The 22,070-nt window shown below is 47.6% G+C and overlaps 2 protein-coding genes across 10 annotated transcripts in view; one reads left to right on the top strand and one right to left on the bottom strand.

The window, feature by feature from the left end:
• col5a1 (procollagen, type V, alpha 1) overlaps positions 1 to 22,070 on the top strand; it is a 67,114-nt gene that overhangs the window by 40,701 nt on the left and 4,343 nt on the right. The window contains 52 exon segments of the mRNA XM_061801799.1: positions 2,198 to 2,290; positions 2,365 to 2,421; positions 2,503 to 2,556; positions 2,903 to 2,956; positions 3,054 to 3,107; positions 3,179 to 3,232; positions 3,300 to 3,353; positions 3,443 to 3,487; positions 5,020 to 5,073; positions 5,189 to 5,233; positions 5,589 to 5,642; positions 5,733 to 5,777; positions 6,059 to 6,112; positions 7,475 to 7,519; positions 7,599 to 7,652; positions 7,760 to 7,804; positions 7,911 to 7,964; positions 9,357 to 9,464; positions 9,553 to 9,606; positions 10,163 to 10,216; positions 10,371 to 10,415; positions 10,551 to 10,604; positions 10,713 to 10,757; positions 10,823 to 10,876; positions 10,964 to 11,017; positions 11,100 to 11,153; positions 11,339 to 11,446; positions 12,402 to 12,491; positions 12,729 to 12,782; positions 12,878 to 12,985; positions 13,404 to 13,511; positions 13,584 to 13,637; positions 13,714 to 13,767; positions 13,844 to 13,951; positions 14,031 to 14,084; positions 14,192 to 14,299; positions 15,779 to 15,832; positions 15,952 to 16,059; positions 16,137 to 16,190; positions 16,279 to 16,332; positions 16,426 to 16,479; positions 16,564 to 16,617; positions 16,744 to 16,851; positions 16,946 to 16,999; positions 17,083 to 17,136; positions 17,314 to 17,421; positions 17,898 to 17,951; positions 18,029 to 18,064; positions 18,151 to 18,204; positions 18,381 to 18,648; positions 18,835 to 18,947; positions 20,349 to 20,417. Coding sequence (XP_061657783.1) covers positions 2,198 to 2,290; positions 2,365 to 2,421; positions 2,503 to 2,556; positions 2,903 to 2,956; positions 3,054 to 3,107; positions 3,179 to 3,232; positions 3,300 to 3,353; positions 3,443 to 3,487; positions 5,020 to 5,073; positions 5,189 to 5,233; positions 5,589 to 5,642; positions 5,733 to 5,777; positions 6,059 to 6,112; positions 7,475 to 7,519; positions 7,599 to 7,652; positions 7,760 to 7,804; positions 7,911 to 7,964; positions 9,357 to 9,464; positions 9,553 to 9,606; positions 10,163 to 10,216; positions 10,371 to 10,415; positions 10,551 to 10,604; positions 10,713 to 10,757; positions 10,823 to 10,876; positions 10,964 to 11,017; positions 11,100 to 11,153; positions 11,339 to 11,446; positions 12,402 to 12,491; positions 12,729 to 12,782; positions 12,878 to 12,985; positions 13,404 to 13,511; positions 13,584 to 13,637; positions 13,714 to 13,767; positions 13,844 to 13,951; positions 14,031 to 14,084; positions 14,192 to 14,299; positions 15,779 to 15,832; positions 15,952 to 16,059; positions 16,137 to 16,190; positions 16,279 to 16,332; positions 16,426 to 16,479; positions 16,564 to 16,617; positions 16,744 to 16,851; positions 16,946 to 16,999; positions 17,083 to 17,136; positions 17,314 to 17,421; positions 17,898 to 17,951; positions 18,029 to 18,064; positions 18,151 to 18,204; positions 18,381 to 18,648; positions 18,835 to 18,947; positions 20,349 to 20,417 — 3,579 coding nt within the window.
• The window catches only part of LOC133490999 (uncharacterized), a 102,184-nt gene continuing 93,921 nt past the window's right edge, over positions 13,808 to 22,070 (bottom strand). For 3 of the 9 annotated variants that reach the window (XR_009792323.1, XR_009792322.1, XR_009792326.1), the window contains 2 exons: positions 16,496 to 16,585; positions 13,810 to 13,945 (listed from right to left, as the gene is read on the bottom strand). The gene's annotated coding sequence lies outside the window, so the exon portion shown is untranslated. Of the gene's footprint in view, positions 13,946 to 16,449; positions 16,586 to 20,423; positions 21,027 to 22,070 lie in introns of those variants that run through there. The other 6 variants (XR_009792329.1, XR_009792331.1, XR_009792327.1 and 3 more) reach the window with 4 other exon arrangements.

Here is a 22,070-nt window from a genome sequence, read left to right as displayed (position 1 = left end):
TGGGACATTCAAGCGTGATTGATTACTTTAAACTCATGGTTTCATGTTCAAATTGGACTGGAGTCACTCTTTTGGAGAGGAACATTTGCATCCAACCATTTTTGAGCCACTTATCCTCAGGAGGGTTACAGTAGTGCTGGAGCCAATCCCAGCTGTCATCGGGCAGTAGGCGGGGTACACCCTGAACTGGTCGCCAGCCAATCGCAAGCCACATACAGACAGGCAATAGTCGCACTCACAATCCCACCTCGAGGAAATTTAGAGTATCTAATAAATGCATGTTTTGGGGATGTGGGAGGAAATCGGAGTGCCCACCCGGAGAAAACCCACACAGGCACGGGGAGAACATGCAAACTCCACATAGGCGGGGCCGGTATTTGAACCGCGGTCCTCAGAACTGCGAGGCCAACGCTCTTACCAGTTGCATCACCGTTCCACCTAAAGGAACACTTCATGTTGTTTTGCTACATTTGTGCTCTAGCAGCCCCTTGTGGCCTTTGTTGTAATGACATCATCCCAGGCTTCAGTCCAAATTTGATGGACTTTAAATAGAAGTTAATGTGTTACGTTAGGTTTATCTGTCAATTATGTATATAGCCAAAAATATATTTCTTATACCTGTAAATGTTATAGTTATAACAACCGAGTGATAAAATGACCCAAAAAAACTGAACAAATAATATACCGAAGCGCAAAAGTGATCAAAATGACCCAGAATAATGGTGCCAGATATTGAATATATCATCATGTTTACTGACTTAACTTATTAGAATTGGAGCAAAGTCATCCAGAAGTGATGCATACTGGACATTTGATAATGACCGTATTGCTCATGAGATGGGGAGGGGGGGGGGTCATGTAATATGTATTCATGTAGAGACTTTGAATGTGAGCCAGAAAAACAGCTATTTGTCCAGATGTGACGTTGAATATTTCACCATGGTAACCTTACGTTAACCATTTGAGTTGGGATAAATCTCGTCAATCATTAGTTGGAATATGTCGTACGTGTTGAACCGGGTCAAAACGAGCCAGAAGCCGGCACACTTTCCCGCTCCTCGTTGCTTCTCACCGTCTCCGATGAGTTTCCCAGATGCAAATTTGCTTTTTTTTTTTTTTTTTTTACAAGCGGCGTCTGGACAGGAAGTCGGTCATTCTGCTGGAAAAATGATTCCAAACGAAAACAAAAAAAGGAAATTTGAGCACATTGAGTTCATTTGCATTTGTGATTTGGAGAATAAAACACGTCGCATATGTACAGGCGGGTACAGCCCATTTATATTAGAGCTGAGCCAACCAGCAAATGAAAGCCACATGACATTTGGAAAAATACAAAAATGTAAAAATGCCGGAATGTCGCAGAGAGAGGGAGGAAGTGGGGGGTGGGGGGGTGTCACCCTTGTCCTCTTGATATATACACTACATAATTCAAAAAAAGAATGAGGCGATCCGTAAACGATTCCCAGCAACTGCGCGCGTCATCCTGGGACTGTGGTTTCCAAACCGCGAGGTTCCCCAAAAACCGATTAGTAAACGCTATTCTATTAATTTGTGTGAAAATGATATGATGATAATAATGTTTTTTGACAGTCGAAAATGTGAATCACTGCAGTGGCATTCGGGGCAATAAAATATAAATGTGATTATCATGAGGCGGTCAGTGGAGAATTACTTTGAACCCCAATCTGAGGGTACTCAAATATATCGAGTATATTTTCCTTGATTGTATTTTATTTTATTTTAATTCACATAATAATAGACCCGAACCAACGGTAAAATCACTCAGGATGATCATCGGGCTTTTGTGAGGAATTTTGAAAGGCAATGGAATGGAATTTTCTTCCATGGTGCAATGCTGCCTTGCGGCCACCGGGTGGCACTTGTTCCATTTGCTGAAACGGCCCGAAGTGCTGCCGGCGGGCGGGCGGGCGGGCGGGTGGATGGAATCTTAATTTCCATTCACACTCACGTTCACACCTATGGACAATTTAAAGGCTCCGATGAACCTAGCGTGCATCTTTTTGTTAAATGGAAAGGATCCGGAGAAAAGCAGGAATTCGGACTCAAAACATCAGAACTGTGATGCAGATGTGCTGACCGCTAGGACACTGTGTTGCCGGTGTAACAAAAAAGGCTTGTCAATAAAACTGGAGATGGTTTTTTTTTGGACATAATTGATTAACGTGCACCTTGGCAGTTCCGATTCAGCGCCGGAGGAGATTCCGGCCAGAAGGGCCCCGCCATGTCGGCTCAGGAGGCCCAGATGCAGGCCATCATGCAGCAGGCCCGGGTAAGACTCGGCAGCCCGACCCGGTGCTCCGACGCTCATCTTCTCGTGGTAACTGACGTTTTTGCCGTGTCCAGCTGGCCATGCGCGGATCCACCGGTCCAATGGGTCTGACCGGCAGGCCCGGCCCGTTGGTACGTACGAGGAAGAGGAAGCCACCTAAAGATGTTGATGATGATGATGTCACCCTTCATCGTTGTCGTTCTTGCTTTTAGGGTCCTCCCGGTATCTCAGGACTGAAGGGAGAGTCCGGAGAGGCCGGTCCTCAGGTGAAGACTTCACATTGGATAGTTCTTAAAAAAAAGAGCTTTGCTTCTAATTTTGCCTTAATTGATCATTTTTTTATAATAGATTGCTTTTTAAACTTAATATTCTCCAAATGGGAAATGTTAATTATTGTAAGTTTGTTGCAGCCTTACTCTTTTTTTTAAATTTAATATTATTTGATTTTTTTTCTTTCAAGTTTAGAACCTTTGCTAGATTCCAATATTGTATGAAATGAGACAAATTAGACAATTATATAAAATTTTTGCATTGAAGTTGATGGAATTGAATTTGATCTGAATCTAGTAATTTTCCCCAAGAATCCTGTCTAAACTGGGATTTTTCTCGCAGGGTCCACGGGGACCGGTGGGTTCAATTGGACCTTCTGGAAAGCCCGGCAGACGGGTACGTGTGGCGCAAAGTGAAAAACGAGCACGCTATACATTCGGCAAAAATTCCAGCATTAAAAGTAGTGCTGTAATAAAAATTGCGACTTTTGCAGGGTCGTCCCGGAGCCGATGGCGCCAGGGGAATGCCGGGCCAATCTGGACCTAAAGTACGTGGACCAACGTGAAGAACTGCGACAACTGCAAAACCCCCAGATTGCTGCAATGTTTTGTTTTCCAGGGAGATCGCGGCTTTGACGGTCTGGCCGGACTTCCCGGCGAAAAAGGACACAGAGTGAGTGATTGATTGTTTTCCCGTGTTAGCGTTGCCCTTTTGCTAACGGCGATGTGCGCGGGTCCAGGGTGAAGCGGGACCCCACGGACCGCCTGGTGCTCCCGGCGAGGATGGAGAGAGGGTAAGATCTGCTCCCCACCCGACCCCCCCGGCCTTCGTCAACCCGTCAAGGTCCCCGCCATGTGATCTCGATCCTCTTTTGGCTTCCAGGGAGAAGACGGAGAAATCGGACCAAGGGGACTTCCCGGAGAACCGGTGAGTGTTCTTTTTTTTGTTGGGGGGGGGGGGGGCAGAGGGACAGATTTATGGCAGTCTGAGCAATTTGGGGAGAAATTAAAGGTAATTGTCTTGGGGCGAGTTTGCGTAGTCTTACTTGAGCCTACGCAACTTTTGTGGGATTTTTTTAAGACTTGCAAATTGTGTAACTTTTGAAGTATTTATTGTACGGTTGTTTGAACTATTGCAACTTTTTGGCCGTTTATAGTACCGTAATTTCCGTCTTATAAGACAGATCCGACTTTTTTCACATGCTTTCAACCCTGCGGTTTATGCGGTGATGCGGGCAATTTGTGCATTTTTTTCTAACGGCCTCAAGGGGGCACTCGAGGGGAAAAGGTCAGACCGGTGGAATATATGTGCCGAGGAAGTGACTTTTACCGGTCCAGCCCTGTTAGCGCTGCGTTAGCGTGTTACTGCCGTGTCTCGAATGATTTTTACCAGTATGTTTGTTTTTTTGCTTTTTTTAAACCGACCCTGCTAGCGCGGCGCTAGCGTTAAACTCTTTCTGTGTACCGTCTTTCTTGCGGCTTTTACACGGCTGCGGCCTATGTATGTACCAAATACTATTTCCTTTACAAATGTACCGGGTGAGGCTTATAACCTGGTGCGCTCTATAGGCTGGGAATTACGGTAGTTTTCTTTGAACCTGCACAACCTTAGAGGGATTTACAGTTGCCTGAGCAATTTTGGGGGGATGTGGGATGGGGGGGGGGGGGGTGTCAAGATAAATGACACGGAATTGGGCTGGTTATATTTTCACCTGTGCAACTTTCACGAGATTTATGCTTTTCTTACTTTAAGCCTTGTGACTTGTGGGGGATTCGCAGTCATGTCATTTTAATCCGCGCAACTTTTGAGGGATTTAAGGTACTCTCGTTTTAACCAGCCCAGCCCAGCGCAACCTTTGAGGGATTTGCAGTAGCCGGCGTCATTTTCGAGAGGATTTAAGCGGCAGTCTTATTTGAACCAGGACGACTTTTTGTGCTTGTCTCATTTTATAACTTGCAATTTTGGGAGGATTCAGTAAAGGCTGATATATGACAGCCTCATCTTCATTCTTTTAACTTTTAGAAAATTTACGGTAGTCTCAATGAAATCTGCATTCAAGTCTGGAGATCCCCTTTAATCGCTTTCGGCTGCTGTTATGATTCGTTTTGTCCACCAGGGTGTGCTAGACCGGATTGACGGCAGGAGCAACTGGGGCGACGAAATGAATTTTGCTTTCGATTAGCAGAAAACTCATTTTCGTGTCGGGGCCACAGATTGTCGAATTTGAACTCGAACTGGGACATGTTTATTATTTGATTTTGTTGACTCGAACACATTACGATAAATAATGATGTAAAATTGGATCTACAGCTGTTACTTTTTTGCAGTTATTCTTTTTATACATTATCGTTTCCCAAGATTTAAAATAAACCAAAAAATTTTGATTAGTATTATGAGTTACGGCTGTTGTGAAGGTTTCCCTGATCAGATTCCCCCCCCCCCCCCCCCACTTATCCCAGGGACCCCGTGGTTTGCTGGGCCCTAAAGGACCTCAGGGACCTCAGGGACCGCCTGTAAGTCCCGCCTCCCCGCCAGCGCTCACCTTTCACAGTGACACCGACCGCTAATATTTCTGGATCTTTATGGCTGTAATAATCGCTAAATCCAATTTCGTGCGGCGTCCCGCAGGGCGTCACCGGAGTGGACGGCCACCCTGGACCCAAGGGCAACATCGTAAGTGACAAAGTGTTTTATGTTTATGATTTACTTGAACCTGCACAATTTACGAGGGATTTACAATCATCTTCATTTAAATTGTGCAACCTTTCGGGGATTTACCGTAATTTCTTTTGACCTGCGGAACATTATTAGGATTTACAGTCTTGTTACCGTAGCAATATTTAATAATTAACGGTCGTTTTATTTTAGTTGGTGATAGTCTTATTTAAACGTGTGCAACTTTTGAGGGTTTTATGATAGTCTCTCTTTTTTAACGTGCAATTTTTGAGGGATTTCTGGGATCGTTACTTTAACCTGCACAAATTCTGTGTTGCCTGTAAATGACGACTTATGTTTCTGGCACCCAAAGGGACCTCAAGGAGAACCAGGACCTCCTGGTCAGCAAGGCAACCCCGGTGCTCAGGTGAGCAGACGCTTTCCGAGCAATTCCACCATTTCAAATACTGTAATAATAATAAATACTAAAACAAAGTAACATTTGACCTCCCTGCAGGGTCTCCCCGGGCCTCAAGGTGCCATCGGAGCTCCCGGAGAGAAGGTGACGTCTCCATTTTTTTTTTTTTTTTTTTGCGGGACTTAACTTCGTTTGAGGCTTAAATCTGCCACCTCTGCAGTCAGTAATGGGATGCAAATGCTAATGCTAATGCTAATGCCAAGCCATGAGCACAGCATGCCTGTGAGGCACAACTCAAACACGGCTCCCATCCACTTATTAATTAGTCAACCGTTAAATAATAAAGCAGCCTGTGTCGTCCCACGCATGGAAATTTATTTCCATCTTTTATGCATCCTTTTTTTTTTGGTTTTGGGTACTTGCAGGGTCCCAACGGTAAACCCGGCTTGCCAGGAATGCCAGGAGCTGACGGACCACCGGTGAGTAGCACATATTCGAAAAGAAAAGTTGTTGGGAATCTGTCGATATATATATTTATTTGTACAGATTTTTTCTTTTATTGATTCAACTAACGATTGCTGGTTTAGAGACTGGCCTGAAACGTCACCTTCCACAATTAATTTGGATTTTATACATCATCATCATCCTCATCAGCCACGATGTACATCATTTTGTACGTTCTTGTTCATTTTAATTCCTACGACCAATAAATATTCCAAACACTCACGTCAAAAATGTATTTAATTCCACAAGACTTTTGTACTATATGACTTGCTTTACGCTGATTGTCCCCCCCAACGAGAAAACTATGGAAAAATGGCTCGATATAAGCGGTTAAATTCAGCGAAAATGAGCTGTCCTTTTTGTTTATTACATTTTTCCAAACAAATCTACTTTTAGGTTATGGAAACGGAAAAAAAATAATAATAATAAAATCATGTTTTGTATGGATCCTTTATGCATTATGTCTGGAGCATCTTATGCTCAATAGTGTAGCCGCGTTATGAAGAAGAACTTTCTATCAATGCCGGGCCCTCCCTCATCCTTCTTCAGCCCTGAGAGTCCAAATAGTTCTTTCCACTTCGCTTTGTTCGCCGCCTGCGACTCATCTCGGATCCATTTCCTTCCCAAAGTGGCAACGCCGGAAAGCCATCAGCTCTCCATTTCCTCCCAATCTCTGCTCTCCCTCGGCCAAAATGACTAATATGTACGCAGCTGCTAAATTGATATATGTATACGTGCGTGTAGATGTGTGAGAAGTACAGTTGTACGGTCCATCCCTCCATCCATTTTCTTGGCCGCTTATCCTCACGAGGGTTGCGAGGAGTGCTGGAGCCCATCCCAGCTGTCAACGGGCTGGAGGCGGGGTACACCCTGAACTGGTCGCCAGCCAATTGCAGGGGACGTGGAGACGGAGAACAGTTGCACTCACAATCACACCTACGGGCAATTTAGAGATCTCCAGTTAATGTTGCATGTTTTCGGGATGTGGGAGGAAGCCGGAGTACCCGGAGAAAAGCCACACAGGCACGGGGAGAACATGCAAACTCCACACATGAGGCTCCGGGATTGAACCCGGGACCTCAGAACCGTGAGGCCAACACATTACCAGCTGAGGCGCTGTGCCGCCAGTTGTACGCTCCATAAAAAGAATGATGACAAAAAAAGTCCTCGCTGACGAATTTGATGACGAACGAACTTGTCTCGACCTCCACTAGTTTTACCACTTCCACTTTTTATATTGTAATATAATAATAAGTCTTTACGATGATCTTTGGCCATCGTCATAAGTCTTTACGATTGTCCCCGAGATGATGTTATTTTACCGCTGCGATCCGTAGGGTCACCCCGGAAAAGAAGGACCTCACGGGGAGAAAGGACACATGGTGACTACGCCGTTGCATGTTTGTGCCGCTCGCTCGCTCGCGTGTCGGTTCCAAGTTGTGACCTTCCCGCGGTCTCCAGGGACCCGCCGGCCCTCAAGGACCCATCGGTTATCCCGGCCCACGCGGCGTGAAGGTGAGTCGCCGGACGGCGGCCAGAAGATGAGCCGAAAGTGCAGTTGCATAAAAGTGGCACTTTTGCACATGAAAACTTTTGCACTTACGCACGTTGTTGCGTCTCAGGGAGCAGACGGCGTTCGCGGCCTGAAAGGAACCAAAGGAGAGAAGGTGAGGCAAGGAAAAGAGTTGGTGACGCGTGGATGATTCTTGGCGCGGCGTCGATCGTGTCACGTGAAGAATTTCCATTTAAATTGGGCCTCGCTCTTGTTGCCAGGGTGAAGACGGCTTCCCGGGCTTCAAGGGAGACATGGGCATCAAGGGCGACAGGGTAAGTCTCCCGAGGTCGTTTTCTGGTCCGACGGTACGCCGGAGCTGCTGGGGATTGTGGGTAATGAGCAAACATAAGGCGCCGTTACGGTGGCCAAGCGCCGGCCGCTCTCCAGCTGTCATTTCCGCAACTTTAACCGAGAGGTGCGAGATTTTCATTTTGAGTCTTGGATTTTAGCAGTCACTCATAACCTTGAGTCCCGTCCTTTGACCGCCATTCGTGGCCTCGAGTCGTAACCTTTTTCGTTGTCGTAGCCTTTAACGCCCATTGGTGGGCTTTAACGCTGAGCGACAACCTGGAGTCGTAGTTGTAAACCGGACTCGTAACCTTTAACTTTGGCTCAAACAATTTTTCATTGAGTCGTAGCCTTTGACGGTCAGTGGGTGGATCTAACCTTTGACTTGATTTGTTGCCTTCAACACGGGGTCCCAACCTTGAGTCGTAGTTTTTACCGTTGCGTGCGAGCCTTTAACTTTTTAACCATTCCCTTTTATCCTTGAGTTGTGAGCTTTAATCGTTATTTGTAGCTTTCAACCGCCACAAATAATCCCGAGTCCTGGCCTTCGACCGCAAGTCATAGACTTTAACCGTCAGTCGTAGCATTGAAGCGTTAACCTCGAGCGGTGACCTTGAGTTGCGGTCGAATATGAAGACTCGTAGCTATGAGTCGAACGAGATAAGATAAGTGAGGAAATATTTTAATCACCAGCACATTACATATTTAAGAAGGGGAGCCACAAACATTTAACCTTCCCGTCACACGTGGTTAGTTGTGTCTCCTTCCACGCGGAGATGTCTCGATATGAAACTATTGCATCACTTTTAAAGGAAATGAGAGGAGCTGCTTCGATTGGGCGGAATTGAAGTCAGCTGTGATGACGCCCACACCAGCACGAACACCGGCCTTCTAAATTTGCTGCCACGAAATGACCAAAACTGGGTCCAGCCCACCTCCTCGCACAGTTATACCAAGGGAGAACTGGATTTGCGCTAGAGCCCGCAGCCTTGATGTTGAGTCGCGGTCTTTAACAAGCCGTCAAGGGTTGTAGCTTCTATGTTAAGTCGTAGCCTTTAACTTTGCGTTACAAGCTCGGCTTCTCGCGTTATTTCGTCGAGTTGTTGTCTTTTACCCCTTTAACTTTGAGTCGTAGACCCAAGAATGAATCCTCAAACGGATCTGGTCGTCCACCTAACCTGAATACAAAGAAATCAAAAGCACATCTAACCCCTCAAACCTCTGGATCATTCCCGTCAGTTCCTCAACACAACAAGCCAATCGATATGAAACATTTGAGGCAAAATCCAACTTGAAATCTTCATAGACATTTTGGACTTTATGTTCCAGGTCAAATTTGTAGTAGTCATGCTAATGCTGATGTCCTGTCCACTTAGGGTGAGGTTGGACCAGCTGGACCCAGAGGAGAAGACGGTCCCGAGGGGCCCAAAGGTCGCTCGGGTCTCCCCGGAGACTCCGGTCCACTTGGCCCATCTGGTGAGAAGGTAAGAATTTGTCTCGGTCCTGTCGCTAACGTGTAAAGCTAGCGTAGCCGTCTGCGTCTTTCACTCAGATGTTTATATCTCGCCGCAGGGTAAACTCGGAGTGCCCGGCTTGCCCGGATACCCAGGAAGGCAAGGACTAAAGGTAACACGTGCTGAGACTTCACACTTCTTCACTTTGAGGACCAAAATACGCTTTGCCAGTCATTTCGCTCACTTTGTATTAAACTAAAGAAAACGTACGACTTTTCATGAAAGAGAAAAAAAGGATGACCTGGACAAGGCATTGAGGCACAATGGCAGCAAATGAAAGATCCCCCCCCCCCCCAATCAAAATGGTACTTACCATCTACCGTGAACCAGTACATAGTTTGCTAACTATTGCACATTCAAAATTTTGTTTGGCCTTGATGACAGCACATTGCAGTTTTATTTAGTCGGAACGGCAGCGCTACTTTCATGCTAATTTAATGGAGGCGTGAGATTTTTGGAACATTTTTCATTTTTGATATTACATTCAGAAAATAAATGAAGTTATTGTGCCCGTGAAGGACTTTCTTTCGGTTTCCGTTCCGTTCTGTTTCCGCTTCGGTGTCATCAGTGGACCTGAAATGGACATGAAACCAAGTGGTGATCGTTTTTCTTCATTTTTGTACAACATTGAATGAAAATAAACACACGCTTGTTGTTTACCAACACAGGGATCTCAAGGCTTCCAAGGCTTCCCTGGCGCTAACGGAGAGAAAGGAACTCGGGTACGTGCGACTCTTGTGTAACGCGTAAACTAACATAGCTAAGCAAGTAACAAGAAGTATATAGTACGTGTTATTTTTACTTTTTCGTTGTCCTAAATTTCTCAGAAAAGCGTTCCGTAATCCCAATGAGAAAATCTTCCTTTTGGGTCCGCAGGGGACGGCGGGAAAACCCGGACCGCGTGGCCAGCGAGGACCGACGGTGAGTGTTGTCGTCTTCGGCAGTCGTGACGCTGACGGTCGACCACGTTGCCGCCTCGGACGGCTAAAATTCATCTTGGCGGGAATCTGAGGGTCTCGCCGTGTGTGGTATGTCACCGTTGGTCGTTTTGGGCAGGGCCCTCGAGGTGAGAGAGGACCAAGAGGACCCACTGGAAAAGCTGGTCCCAAAGTGCGTGAAACTTTCTCTTTCAAATGTGAAATCTACGCTTGACTGGACATCTTTGATGATGCTCATTTAATTATGCTCACAATGGTGGAAAATGCAACTTTTCTGCAGGGCACCTCAGGGACAGACGGACCACCGGGACCTCTCGGCGAGAGGGTAGGCGACATCCTGGATGCTAAATGAATTCATTTGATTGCTAAACATTGATGTTTTTGTGTCAGGGTCTGCCAGGACCTCAGGGACCAACAGGATTCCCGGGACCGAAGGGCCCACCTGTACGTTGGCACCCATAATATTACAAGCTCGGCTCGCAACCCGTCAACTGACTGTAGCGTAACGTTTGTCTTTGCGCGGTTCCTCAGGGGCCTGCCGGGAAAGACGGACTTCCCGGACACCCCGGACAGAGAGGAGAGACTGTGAGTGGTCGTCTAGAAAACGATTTCCTTTTGTGACTTGGTCAGACGGGTCGCGCGACAACCTCTCTTGGTCTTCACGCAGGGATTCCAAGGAAAAACCGGACCTCCTGGTCCTCCAGGCGTGGTCGGACCTCAGGTGAGTGCTCGCTCGTTTGACTATTGAACCGTCAATGTTTAAATAAATCCCAATTTGTTGTGATTTTGAAACTAAAGAGAAACCGAAATAAGATCATTATAAAACAATTTCATAGTTTGACGTTATTAGTTGCCACACAAACGTAATAAGGTGTCAGCAGTTTCTTTGTGACCGTGATTTTGCAGGGACCAACCGGCGAGACCGGACCAATGGGAGATCGCGGCCACCCGGGACCCCCAGGTCCACCCGGTGAGCAGGGTCTTCCCGGAGCTGCCGGCAAGGAAGGCGCAAAGGTGAATCCTCAAACGGGCCCAAAATTGAATCGCGCAGCGACGTGGCAGACAATCCCGAAATCCTGCTAACACGGAAACACAAAACGGTACCGGTGTGACGCATGAAGTAATTGTGATGAGACAGGTCGTGAAATATGTAGCCAAAATATTGGTCACCTCATTGCATAATTGCTGGAGTCATTTGAAATTATGTGTTGCAAAACCATAAAAAAAAAGGTAAAGTGTTTGCTAAAAATGTATAGATTATTTAAAAAAAAAAAAAAAGTTCAAATATGACCGGTGACTGCCATTTTAGATGAAAAATGTGTAATTAATTTAGATAAAATAATTCAGTGTAATTTTTATGAGTATGATGAATTTAATTAGTTAAAAATATACATCAGCTTATATTTTATTTATAAAATAATGTATTAGTCAATTATTAAAATGGACATGTAACATGGTTTATTTGGCTAATTAGATAGCTAAACAAAAGTATATATAGGTTTATTTTACCATTACAAAATTTAGAATTAGATTTACTTAAATTATTTAATTTTAAAAATGTAGCAAATCCTTTCCTTCATCAAAAATTACACAGCCAATTTTTAAATAAAATTTAAAAAATGACACAAAAACCAAATGTGTGGAGGACCTGAAATTGTTTTACCATGGGAAAAAAAACATTTACACCAAAGCAAATGATTCAATTAAAAGTGTATAATATAAAAAAAGAAACAATTATTTTGATAAATGAACAAAAAAAAAAAAAAGGATGAATAGATGGAGGTATAGTGTATCAATAGTATTATTAGTTCAATAATTTTCTGAAAACACAAGCACAGCAAATACAGAAAGCTTGAACGGCTGCTGCTGATCCAGGACGATGTCAACTATGCTCGTCCTCTTCAACCCCCCCAGAATTCGGGGTTTGACTTGAGATCTTCATGGCATTGTCTCCCTCCCTCCCCCGCAGGGCGACCCAGGACCCTCCGGCCCAGCCGGTAAAGACGGCCCACCCGGCCCGCGAGGCTTCCCCGGCGAGCGAGGCCTTCCCGGCCCTGTGGTCAGTATCATCATCTCGCCGCTCTGCCGTTGCGTAACGCTCGTGGGCTACCGAAAAGGCCGCCGAGACCCTGCGTGGGCTCGAGGAGAACGACGACGTGATGCTGCCGCGTTTGTTCGCAAACTCTTGCTCGTTATGTAACCCGCTCTTACTTTCACATCGAGCCAGAAGCAAACGTTTCAAAGGCGGAAACTAAAGAGCCGTGCTGTGGACTGAAACCTCCGCTTTTGTTCGCAGGGAGCTCACGGTCTGAAGGGTAACGAGGGTCCTCACGGCCCACCTGGCCCAGCGGTAAGTAAAATCCTGACTTCAAGCGAACACTTTAGTCTGCTGTCCTCGTATGGCTAAAGAACAACACAGCAACAAACGTGCCCTTTGTGTTCCAGGGTTCTCCCGGCGAACGTGGCCCTGCTGGCCCTGCCGGACCGACAGGCCTGCCCGGACGCCCCGGTCCACAGGGACCCCCGGGCCCCGCAGGAGAGAAAGGCGGGCCGGTAAGCAAATCCCTGATACGAAATGAGGCCGAAAGCTTGCGCTTATCGGGAATGGACAAGGAATTTCATACTGCCCAAATTCCATATTGATGGAAGATTAATAAGTCTACTTTATAGTCGGGATGAAAAGGGTTCGTAATAACTCTCAAGGTGGAAGATTGTAGTGCCGACTTCCTCCCCCGCAATTCCACGTTAGGGCTGAAGGGGCTTGTTAACCACACAAGGCGGAAGATTTTTCCCCCAAATTTGCTGAACGTGCATCGAAGGAAGGAAAGATGGCAAATTCCCGGGTCGACAATACGCCAATTTTTCACATCTCTCCCCCTTAAACTGAAAAGCACCTCCAAAGACATTTTCATTCCGTCCATCTGAATCCCGATTCGGAATTTTGAGTCCTAAAGTCTGAAATTGTTTTTAGGGAGAGAAAGGACCTCAAGGCCCAGCTGGAAGAGATGGTATTCAGGGACCCGTGGGTCTGCCAGGACCCGGAGGACCCCCTGGACCACCCGGGGAGGACGGAGACAAGGTGGGGTATTTCTGTCTCCGAAAGGTTTTTGTTCCAACTTAACATTTGTACTGTGACGGCTTTGTTTCTCAGGGAGAGCTCGGCGAACCCGGCCAGAAAGGAAGCAAAGGTGACAAAGGCGAACATGTGAGTTCATCTGATCTTTAATTCTATATTTCATTGTCAGTTATCGTCAATTGAACACGTCCCTTCACGTTGACAGGGTCCTCCCGGCCCAACCGGACCTCAAGGACCCGTGGGAGCGCCCGGTCCTGCCGTGAGTGCCTCAAATTCCGTGCACCGCTCTTGTGTTCACTTGGCAATTGACCCGTTCGTCGATGTCCGGCTTCCAGGGAGCAGACGGCGAGCCTGGTCCCAGAGGTCAGCAGGGTCTGTTTGGCCAGAAGGGAGACGAAGGATCCAGAGGCTTCCCCGGACCCCCGGGCCCAGTCGGCCTGCAAGTAAGAAAACGTGTAAATCCGTGTCGGTGACGTTGCCCGCGCCGCTGTGATTGATTCACGTCCGTCTCGTTTTCGCCAGGGCTTGCCCGGTCCACCCGGCGAAAAAGGAGAAACGGGAGATGTTGGTCAGATGGTATGTGAACCATCAACCGCGATTTAGGAAGTGTTCACTCTATTGAGGATTTATGTCACGGTTTTTCCACATCATTGGAAAAAAAAAACCAAAAAATGTATTTGAAGGGTCCACCTGGCCCACCTGGACCAAGAGGCCCCTCCGGACCCCCTGGTGCCGACGGCCCTCAGGGACCTCCCGGCGGTATTGGCAACCCCGGCGCTGTTGGCGAGAAAGTAAGCCTCGCTTCTTTTGTTGTTTTTTTTACTCCCAGGGCGCATCTAAGAAAACTGTTCCCTCTCTTGGGAATCGAACAAGTCTGCACCTCGCAATTCTGCAGAGATGGATTGTGGCGAATGGCACTTTACGTTCTTTCTTTTCCCCAGACGGGCATTAGAATTGCAAACAGGCGAGCGCCACGTCACTCGAGTTTATTTGATTTTGAGAGGAAGGAGACCACGTTGCGTGCAAACATTTTGCGTGGCCGCATCTTTCGGGTGACGAATGCGTTCATTAACGCCTGAAGTCGGTTGGCGGTGAACCTCCGGAAAAATGCCAGTTAGTCATGTTTCTGCGATAGAAGAAGAGAAAAAAGTAATGAAGATGATAATGATAGCCCCCTCCAGTCCTGTAGGTGGCAGTGGCTGTTGGTGGATTTTTTTTTCCCTTAACAAGGTTCAAAATAACAGTGAAAGACACGTACGAGCTGATTCTTCAAAGTTGACGTTTACATTCTTTAGAAAAGGGACTTGTTTGCTACCTCCAAAGACAGAAAACTTTCCCTCGTTCAATTTTTGTTTCTACTTCCAGAGTTGCAAAGTCTTGACTCAAGCCGTCATTCTATCCATCTATTATCTAACCGCTTATCCTCACAAGGGTCGCGGGAGTCCTGGAGCTTATCCCAGCTGTCGACGGGCAGGAGGCGGGGTACACCCTGAACTGGTTGCCGGCCAATCGCAGGGCACATCGAGACAAACAACAGTCGCACTCACAATCACACCTTGGGGCAATTTAGAGTGTCCGGTAATTATGCATGTTTTGGGAATGTGGGAGGAAACCCCACACAGGCACGGGGAGAAGACGTAAACTCCGATTTGAACCCCGGTCCTCAGAACTGCAAGGCCGACGCTCTAACCGTTGCTCCACCGTGCTGCAAGAATGGCATCATGGTTAAAAAAACAAACAAACAAACAAAAAAAAAAGTCTGTTGCACGCAACGTCAACGGGAATTGTCACAACCTCAAATGACGGTAAATTTGCAGGGCCAGCTTCATACCACCAATGTGTACTCGCAGGATTTAGCAGAGAACAAGTGAAAGGGGTTTGTCGAGGTACAATCGCAGGATGAATACACAGAAAGAAGCTTCAAAAAGGCAATTTCGCCACTGCGAAATGACAACCCCAACACTCGCCCGTCTCTCTTCGGGCCAACGACGCCTCTGCCGAAATGGCACATTTGCGTGGCAGAACATCAGCGTAATAACGGTGCTGAGTAGCTGTCAGTCACGCGAGCAACTTGGCCCAGAGGGGGATCTGAAGCCACAAGATACGCTCATCGTTCATAAAAATGAAGATTGGCTTCATTTTGTGGCAAGCTCGGTTGACATTATTCATTCTCTCCAGAAACCACTTGACGGCGGATTTAATGTCACGTTCCTTTAATGCCCCTGTCGACAAATCTGCCTAAATGCCCGTCTCTCTCTCTCTCTATCCAGGGAGATGCTGGTGAGACCGGAGAGCCGGGTCTTCAGGGAGACGGCGGCCCACCGGTGAGTAACTTTGTCACTGACATCTTTGCCGGCAAGATAAGATTTCATCACATCATCTCTTAGATCACATTTACCTCCCGTAACAGACCAAACATTCATTTATGTTTGCATGACTCCAGGGCCCAAGAGGAGAGCGAGGAGAGAAGGGAGAGGCCGGTCCAGCTGGTGCCGCTGGACCACCTGGACCCAAGGGTCCCCCTGGAGATGACGGTCCCAAAGGCAGCCCTGTAAAATTCCCATCTGGACTCATCTCATCCCAGTCGGTATAGAAAAAATGCTTTAAAATGACCGTGTCGACTTTCAGGGTCCGAGCGGTTTCCCTGGTGATCCGGGTCCCCCTGGAGAGCCTGGTCCAGCTGTACGTATGACACCTACTCTATTCCTGAGCAAACTCTGAACTTATTTTGGGGTACGTGACTAAGTGCTCGGGTTTTGGTCTTGTGTAGGGCTTGGATGGCCCAGCCGGTGATAAGGGTGACGACGGAGAAGCCGGTCAGGCTGTAAGTGTGACACGATTTATTTAAAAGGTTCACTGACATCCTTTGGTACATCCAACAATGTTTCAATTTTCATTTTGTAACATTACCATCTAGGGTTCCCCTGGACCCACTGGAGAGTCAGGTCCCTCTGGACCACCAGGAAAGAGAGTGAGTACCCACCCACCTCCCGTGCCCTTGTTGTAGCTACTCTCATATTCCAGTACCACAACCATGCCGTGTTTTCCCGAACAGGGACCACCTGGAGTGACGGGACCTGAAGGAAGACAAGGGGAGAAGGGAACCAAGGTAAAAAGATAGCCCAAAAGCACGAGTTTCAAAAGTACAATTGCATTTGAAAAGTGCATTCCAACAAGTATTAAAAAAAAAAATTACGGTTCCTGATGTTGAAAAAATTTCTGTTTGTGCCAAAAGGGAGAGCCCGGCTTGGAAGGTCCTCAAGGAAAGACCGGTCCCGTTGGACCCCAAGGATCACCTGGTAAACCTGGTTCGGAAGGTCTAAGGGGAATTCCTGGCCCTGTTGTAAGTTTTAGTTTTGCAAAAAAAAAAAAAAACCCAAAAAACGCAATTCTGTTTTCCTGTGAGCCCAAAATCTAATCTTACTACCTGTGCCCAGGGCGAGCAAGGTTTACCGGGTGCCCCCGGTCCTGATGGACCTCCCGGACCAATGGTGAGTTGAACTTTGACATGAGTCTGTTGTCGGGCGTGTGAACCGGATACTAACCAAGAGTTTTACTTCCTCTAAAATCCCAGGGTCCTCCCGGCTTACCTGGTTTGAAAGGAGACTCTGGTATCAAGGGAGAGAAGGTGAGGGCAGCGACTATAACGCCAAAGACTAATGGACTCATTTCCCGGCCGATTGATCAGCTCGGTTGTTTGCCTGCAGCCATCAAACCATTAGCGCGCCGGCTGCCAGTTCGATGTATGATGGTGGTGATGTCTGCGCTGGTGTGTTATTGACTAGTATGTGTGCTCTATCCTCAGGGCCACCCGGGTCTCATCGGTCTTATTGGACCACCGGGAGAGCAGGGAGAAAAGGGCGACAGGGGTCTTCCCGGTCCAGCGGGAAGTGCTGGTCCCAAAGGAGACAATGTGAGTAAAAAAAAACAAAAAAACAAAGACTTTCTTAGAGGGGGAGGGGGGTTAGGCCCATTGATTGTCAAGCAAGGTGGTTCTGGAAAGGGGAGATACTGAAGCATTTCCAAGGCTTGTTTGAGGTGTAGTCGCTCCAGTGTATCCAAGGTCTGCAGCAGAATCAGCAAAGATCTCATCAGGGACGGCATCTGAAATGCTGATTCCCTCCCTGGATGTCCGACGTCCCCCCCACCCATAGCCAGTTCCTGCTTATATTTGTATTTGTAATCTTGTCCTTTTGGTTTGGCCCCAGCGGCGAGGTTTAGGGATTTTTGTGGACACAGCACTGAAACCGGAGTACCCAGAGAAAAGCCGCAAATGGACAAACTCGAGATTTGAAGTCTTGAACCTATGCCCGTGCTCGCCACGTGTTCCAGCGTCCATGACAAACAACTAATTAATCCTTCTTTCCTGGTTCTGCTTTGTTTCTTTAGGGCATTGCTGGTCCTTCTGGTCCACTCGGTCCGCTTGGTCCGCCTGGATTACCTGTAAGACTGTGCAGCTCACACTTTACCGAGTCTCGTTCGAACAAATCATTGTACATTTACCGACTTTGTGTCCACAGGGTCCTCCCGGTCCCAAAGGCGCTAAAGGCTCATCTGTAAGTTGCGAAAGGAATTAAAGGAACTCAGAATCATTTTAAATGCAATATAATTGAAGGTTGCTTTGATGGGTCTTTTTTTTTAGGGACAAACTGGACCAAAGGGAGAGACTGGATCACCTGGAATTCCAGGCCCACCGGTAAGTCAAGACCTTAAAAAAAGCTTCACAACAGTTCGAAAAGATTAGATGCAAATGTGCTTACAAAGGTCCTTAACTGTATTGTACTTTTGTACTCTACTGGATCAAAATGGAATTCAAGCCACGGTCTGTTGTTTTGAGTAGCACTCGATAAATCTTTCCCACGTCCGTGACAGGGACCCCCGGGCGACGTCATCCACCCGCTCCCCCTCCAGGCCTCCACCAAGGGCCGCACGCGCAGAAACATCGACGCGAGCCAGATGATGGACGACGAGGCGGCGGACGCCAACTACAAGGACTACGACGACGGCATGGAGGAGATCTTCGGCTCGCTCAACTCGCTCAAGCTCGAGATTGAGCAGATGAAGCACCCGCTGGGCACCCAGGCCAACCCCGCCCGCACCTGCAAGGACCTGCAGCTGTGCCACCCGGACTTCCCGGACGGTTGGTTTTGCCCGTGCAAGCGCAGTCATCCCCTGCCACGTCGCGGAATGATAGTCATTAAAATAGAAACCACAGATTCCCCTGATAACAGTATCGTAGAGATTTCCAGTCGCTCGCTCCGCGACATCGCGAGCGAACGCCGCGTGGGGCCCAAATCAAACGCGTGCCTCTTCTGACGTTCCGCAGGCGAGTACTGGATCGATCCCAACCAGGGCTGCTCCCGGGACTCCTTCAAGGTTTACTGTAACTTCACAGCCGGTGGCGAGAGCTGCATCTTCCCCGACAAGAAGTCAGAAGGGGTGAGTGGGGGTGTTGCTATCAACGGAGCGGGTAACACGACTCCCGTGCGACTTCATAAATAATCGGAGCACTGATTTTTCACAGTAAATGGGATCGTTTCCACTCTGCTGCGTGCGCTTACCGGCCTGCGTGCAAGTAAAAGCGGCATCTGTGCGGGTGGGCGGCGGGGTGTTGATGTTACCATTCATCGCCGAACAGGCCGGCGTCGAGCCGGGGACAATTGAACCACTTTTTAGTTGCCACGAAAGCGGCAGTGCAGTGCGTCTTATCAGGTGGGAGGGCTGCGTGGTGGCCATTTTAATGAGGCCTCTCGCCAAGACCCCTCCCCACCACCACCACCGCCGCAGAGGAGCGGCGTCAGTTTGCTTTAGCCGAGAAAAATCAAGCCGAGGTGGTGGAGAAGAACAGAAATCCCGCTTTGTCAAGGCTTTGTGTTATTGAGCAAACACTTCCTGTCGCGTTTTCCTATTTGGGGCAGCCATTTTGTGTCGGCCTCCTCTCAATGTCCCCGTGAAGGAAATCCATCCACGTCTTTTTCTTTCAGTTCTGATCCAATGCCTTCCTTCCTCTTCTCTCTTTGACCCGTATTTGCTGTCTTTCAGTTCTCCCCATGAAATGGCCAAACCGCCTCCGTCTTGTACTTTCTTTGAAACCTGAGCTCCCCTCTCTGCCCCCCCCCCCCGATCCATTGATTTCTTATTCTGTCTTTTGGAGTCACTCGGGACGTCCATCGCTACAGAACTTCGAGCTTCTTTTCTTCCAGTTTCTTGACTGGTTCTGCTGCAAATCCCTTTCGCATCTTCCAATCACTTTGGTATAGACTTTACCTTTCAGTTCTACAGGGACCCTCCTGTTCCCCTCATACCTCTCCCAATATCTTCCTCAAATTCTTCCATCCATGTGACCTTCCCCAACACTTCAGTCATGAGCGCATGATGCCAATGATGACAACAGACCACAATGCAAAGATTCATCGGCGTCAAAGAGCTGATGTCTGCTGGTCTGGAAACAGCACTCAAGCAAACCCCCAAACGGGCTCTGATGTCTTCATCCACCGTCTGCTTGCGCCGCAATTTTTTACAGCAGCAATTACCTGCCAGCTGCAGTTTGTTTTAGGCAAATCGCCACCGCCGGCAGGTGCGGACGGCGGCCCTCACTCTCCGTCACCCCCGAGAACAAGCTCGAGCGAGACACGGGTGTACTAATCGTCTCTCCTGGCGGGCAACACTAACGACTTCTCCTTCCTGTCGATCCGTACCCCACCCCCCCCAGGCTAGACTCACTTCCTGGTTAAAGGAGAAGCCCGGCTCCTGGTTCAGTGAATTCAAACGCGGTAAACTGGTAAGCCGGCCTTTCCCCGACTCTTTTTTTCCTGAATGCCTGTTGTGTGGTTTTTACAGAGCAAAATGGCAAAATGGCCCAAAGACTCGCCGGGCACATGGTATAGTCACTACAAGAGAGGTTCCCTGGTAAGGCTGGGACTGTGTGGGCCCCCAGGCCGTGCATGGTTATGGTACTGCACCTGAAGTACACTTCCCAAAACAAGTTGGGGATTTTTCGTCTCGCGGGTGAAATTTCAGGATGAACCCGAATTGCTCTCCACCCTTTACTTTTTCTCAAACTTTTTGACTGTCGAACTGTTCAATGTGTCAGTTCTTTAACAAGGAACTAAATGGAAAAGTTTTTTTTCCCCCTAACATACAAGTTTTGACATCGTACGTCCCAAAATGGAAAGGTCCAGTTGCGATCAAGTCAGGCCTGTAAAGATTTTGCAGGTCATTGTCAGAGAGAACCAAAAACTTGTGCAAAAAGCATCGAAACATCGACCAGTTCGACATGTGCATTGAAAAGTTCAGAGAAGGTCATATTGAATTCATCTGTCCAGGTCACCGCACATTTTCAGCTTCATCGTGAAATTTCACGCGAGAGGTCCACGTCCCCAAATTTTTGGGAACAGTGTACGAATACGCTGCACACGTGGCTCGATTTGCTTTGATGACGACTGCGGCGGCGGTGGCGGTGCATGACTTGGCTTGAGACGCATGCTCCTTCAGTCCAACAGCAGAACCGGGACGGCCCTGTCCGGAGTACCGAGAAAAAGTGGCTGTATATCCTGACGCCGCCGACTCAGGACGCATCAGTTACTAACGCTGCGCCGTTGCTAAAAACCGCTATCGAATCCAACTAAAGGGGCAAAGTATTGTGCTTGGAGGAAGGTTGTGTTCACAAAGTTGCTTCTCTGGTGGGTGCAACTCTGACTTCCAGTGGGTGGAAGACTAAATTTAGCTCCTCCCCAACATAGAAAGTTTTTGGTCTCTCATCATGTCAACATACTACTTTTACACTGCTAACGAGTTCCCTCTTAGCCAGACTTTGGAGCCATTTTGCGGCATCAAGGCTGTTACAGAGGAATCCAAAAATGCGCAAATAGGGCTTCTTCTCAATAGTCCAGACAGACCAGGTGCTCCAGACAAAAGAACCGAACCTATTTTTGCGACGACTGCTGATGTTCCAGTAATTGGAACTTTGGTCCGAATCTTTTGTCTTTGAGCCGGTCGAAGAAAACCAAAATTTGGCTTGATGCACGGCGATATGAGCAAACGTGAACGCGACCTTCATTTCCGCAAGCTTCTCGAGAATCAAATTGGACTTTGGGCGGAGACGTCGCGAGTCGAGCGGGTCGGGACACTCAAGTCACCAGCCACCCGAGGGCTTCTGGGAATATCACGCACACGAGGCTGTTATGATAATGATGATAAAGAGGTAATGTTCCCGGTTCCAAGCGCTGAGCGGGGGGACGGGAAAAAGCATGACGACCTGAGCCACGTTGGCGAAACTCCGTATTGCTTCCAGTGGTACCTCAAAATTCCGACGTAATCTGGGGCGTAAAAAAAGTGAAGTGGATTTTCAAGAGTTGCAAAATTTATCTATCAAGAGTTGCAGAATCTATCTATCTATCTATCATTTCTCCAGTATTTGGTGTTGACCTGGTACAACATTCAGAACAAGGAACAACACAGCAACAAGAATAAAGAATAAGACATTTCTAACTATTCCTTATAAGACATGCAAAATGTAAAATCTATATCGAAAAGTGTCTCAACGCACCACAACAAACAAAC

This window comes from Syngnathoides biaculeatus, chromosome 17 (genome assembly GCF_019802595.1).
Source record: "Syngnathoides biaculeatus isolate LvHL_M chromosome 17, ASM1980259v1, whole genome shotgun sequence".
Lineage (NCBI taxonomy): Eukaryota > Metazoa > Chordata > Actinopteri > Syngnathiformes > Syngnathidae > Syngnathoides > Syngnathoides biaculeatus.
This window is presented reverse-complemented; position numbering and strand designations above follow the sequence as displayed.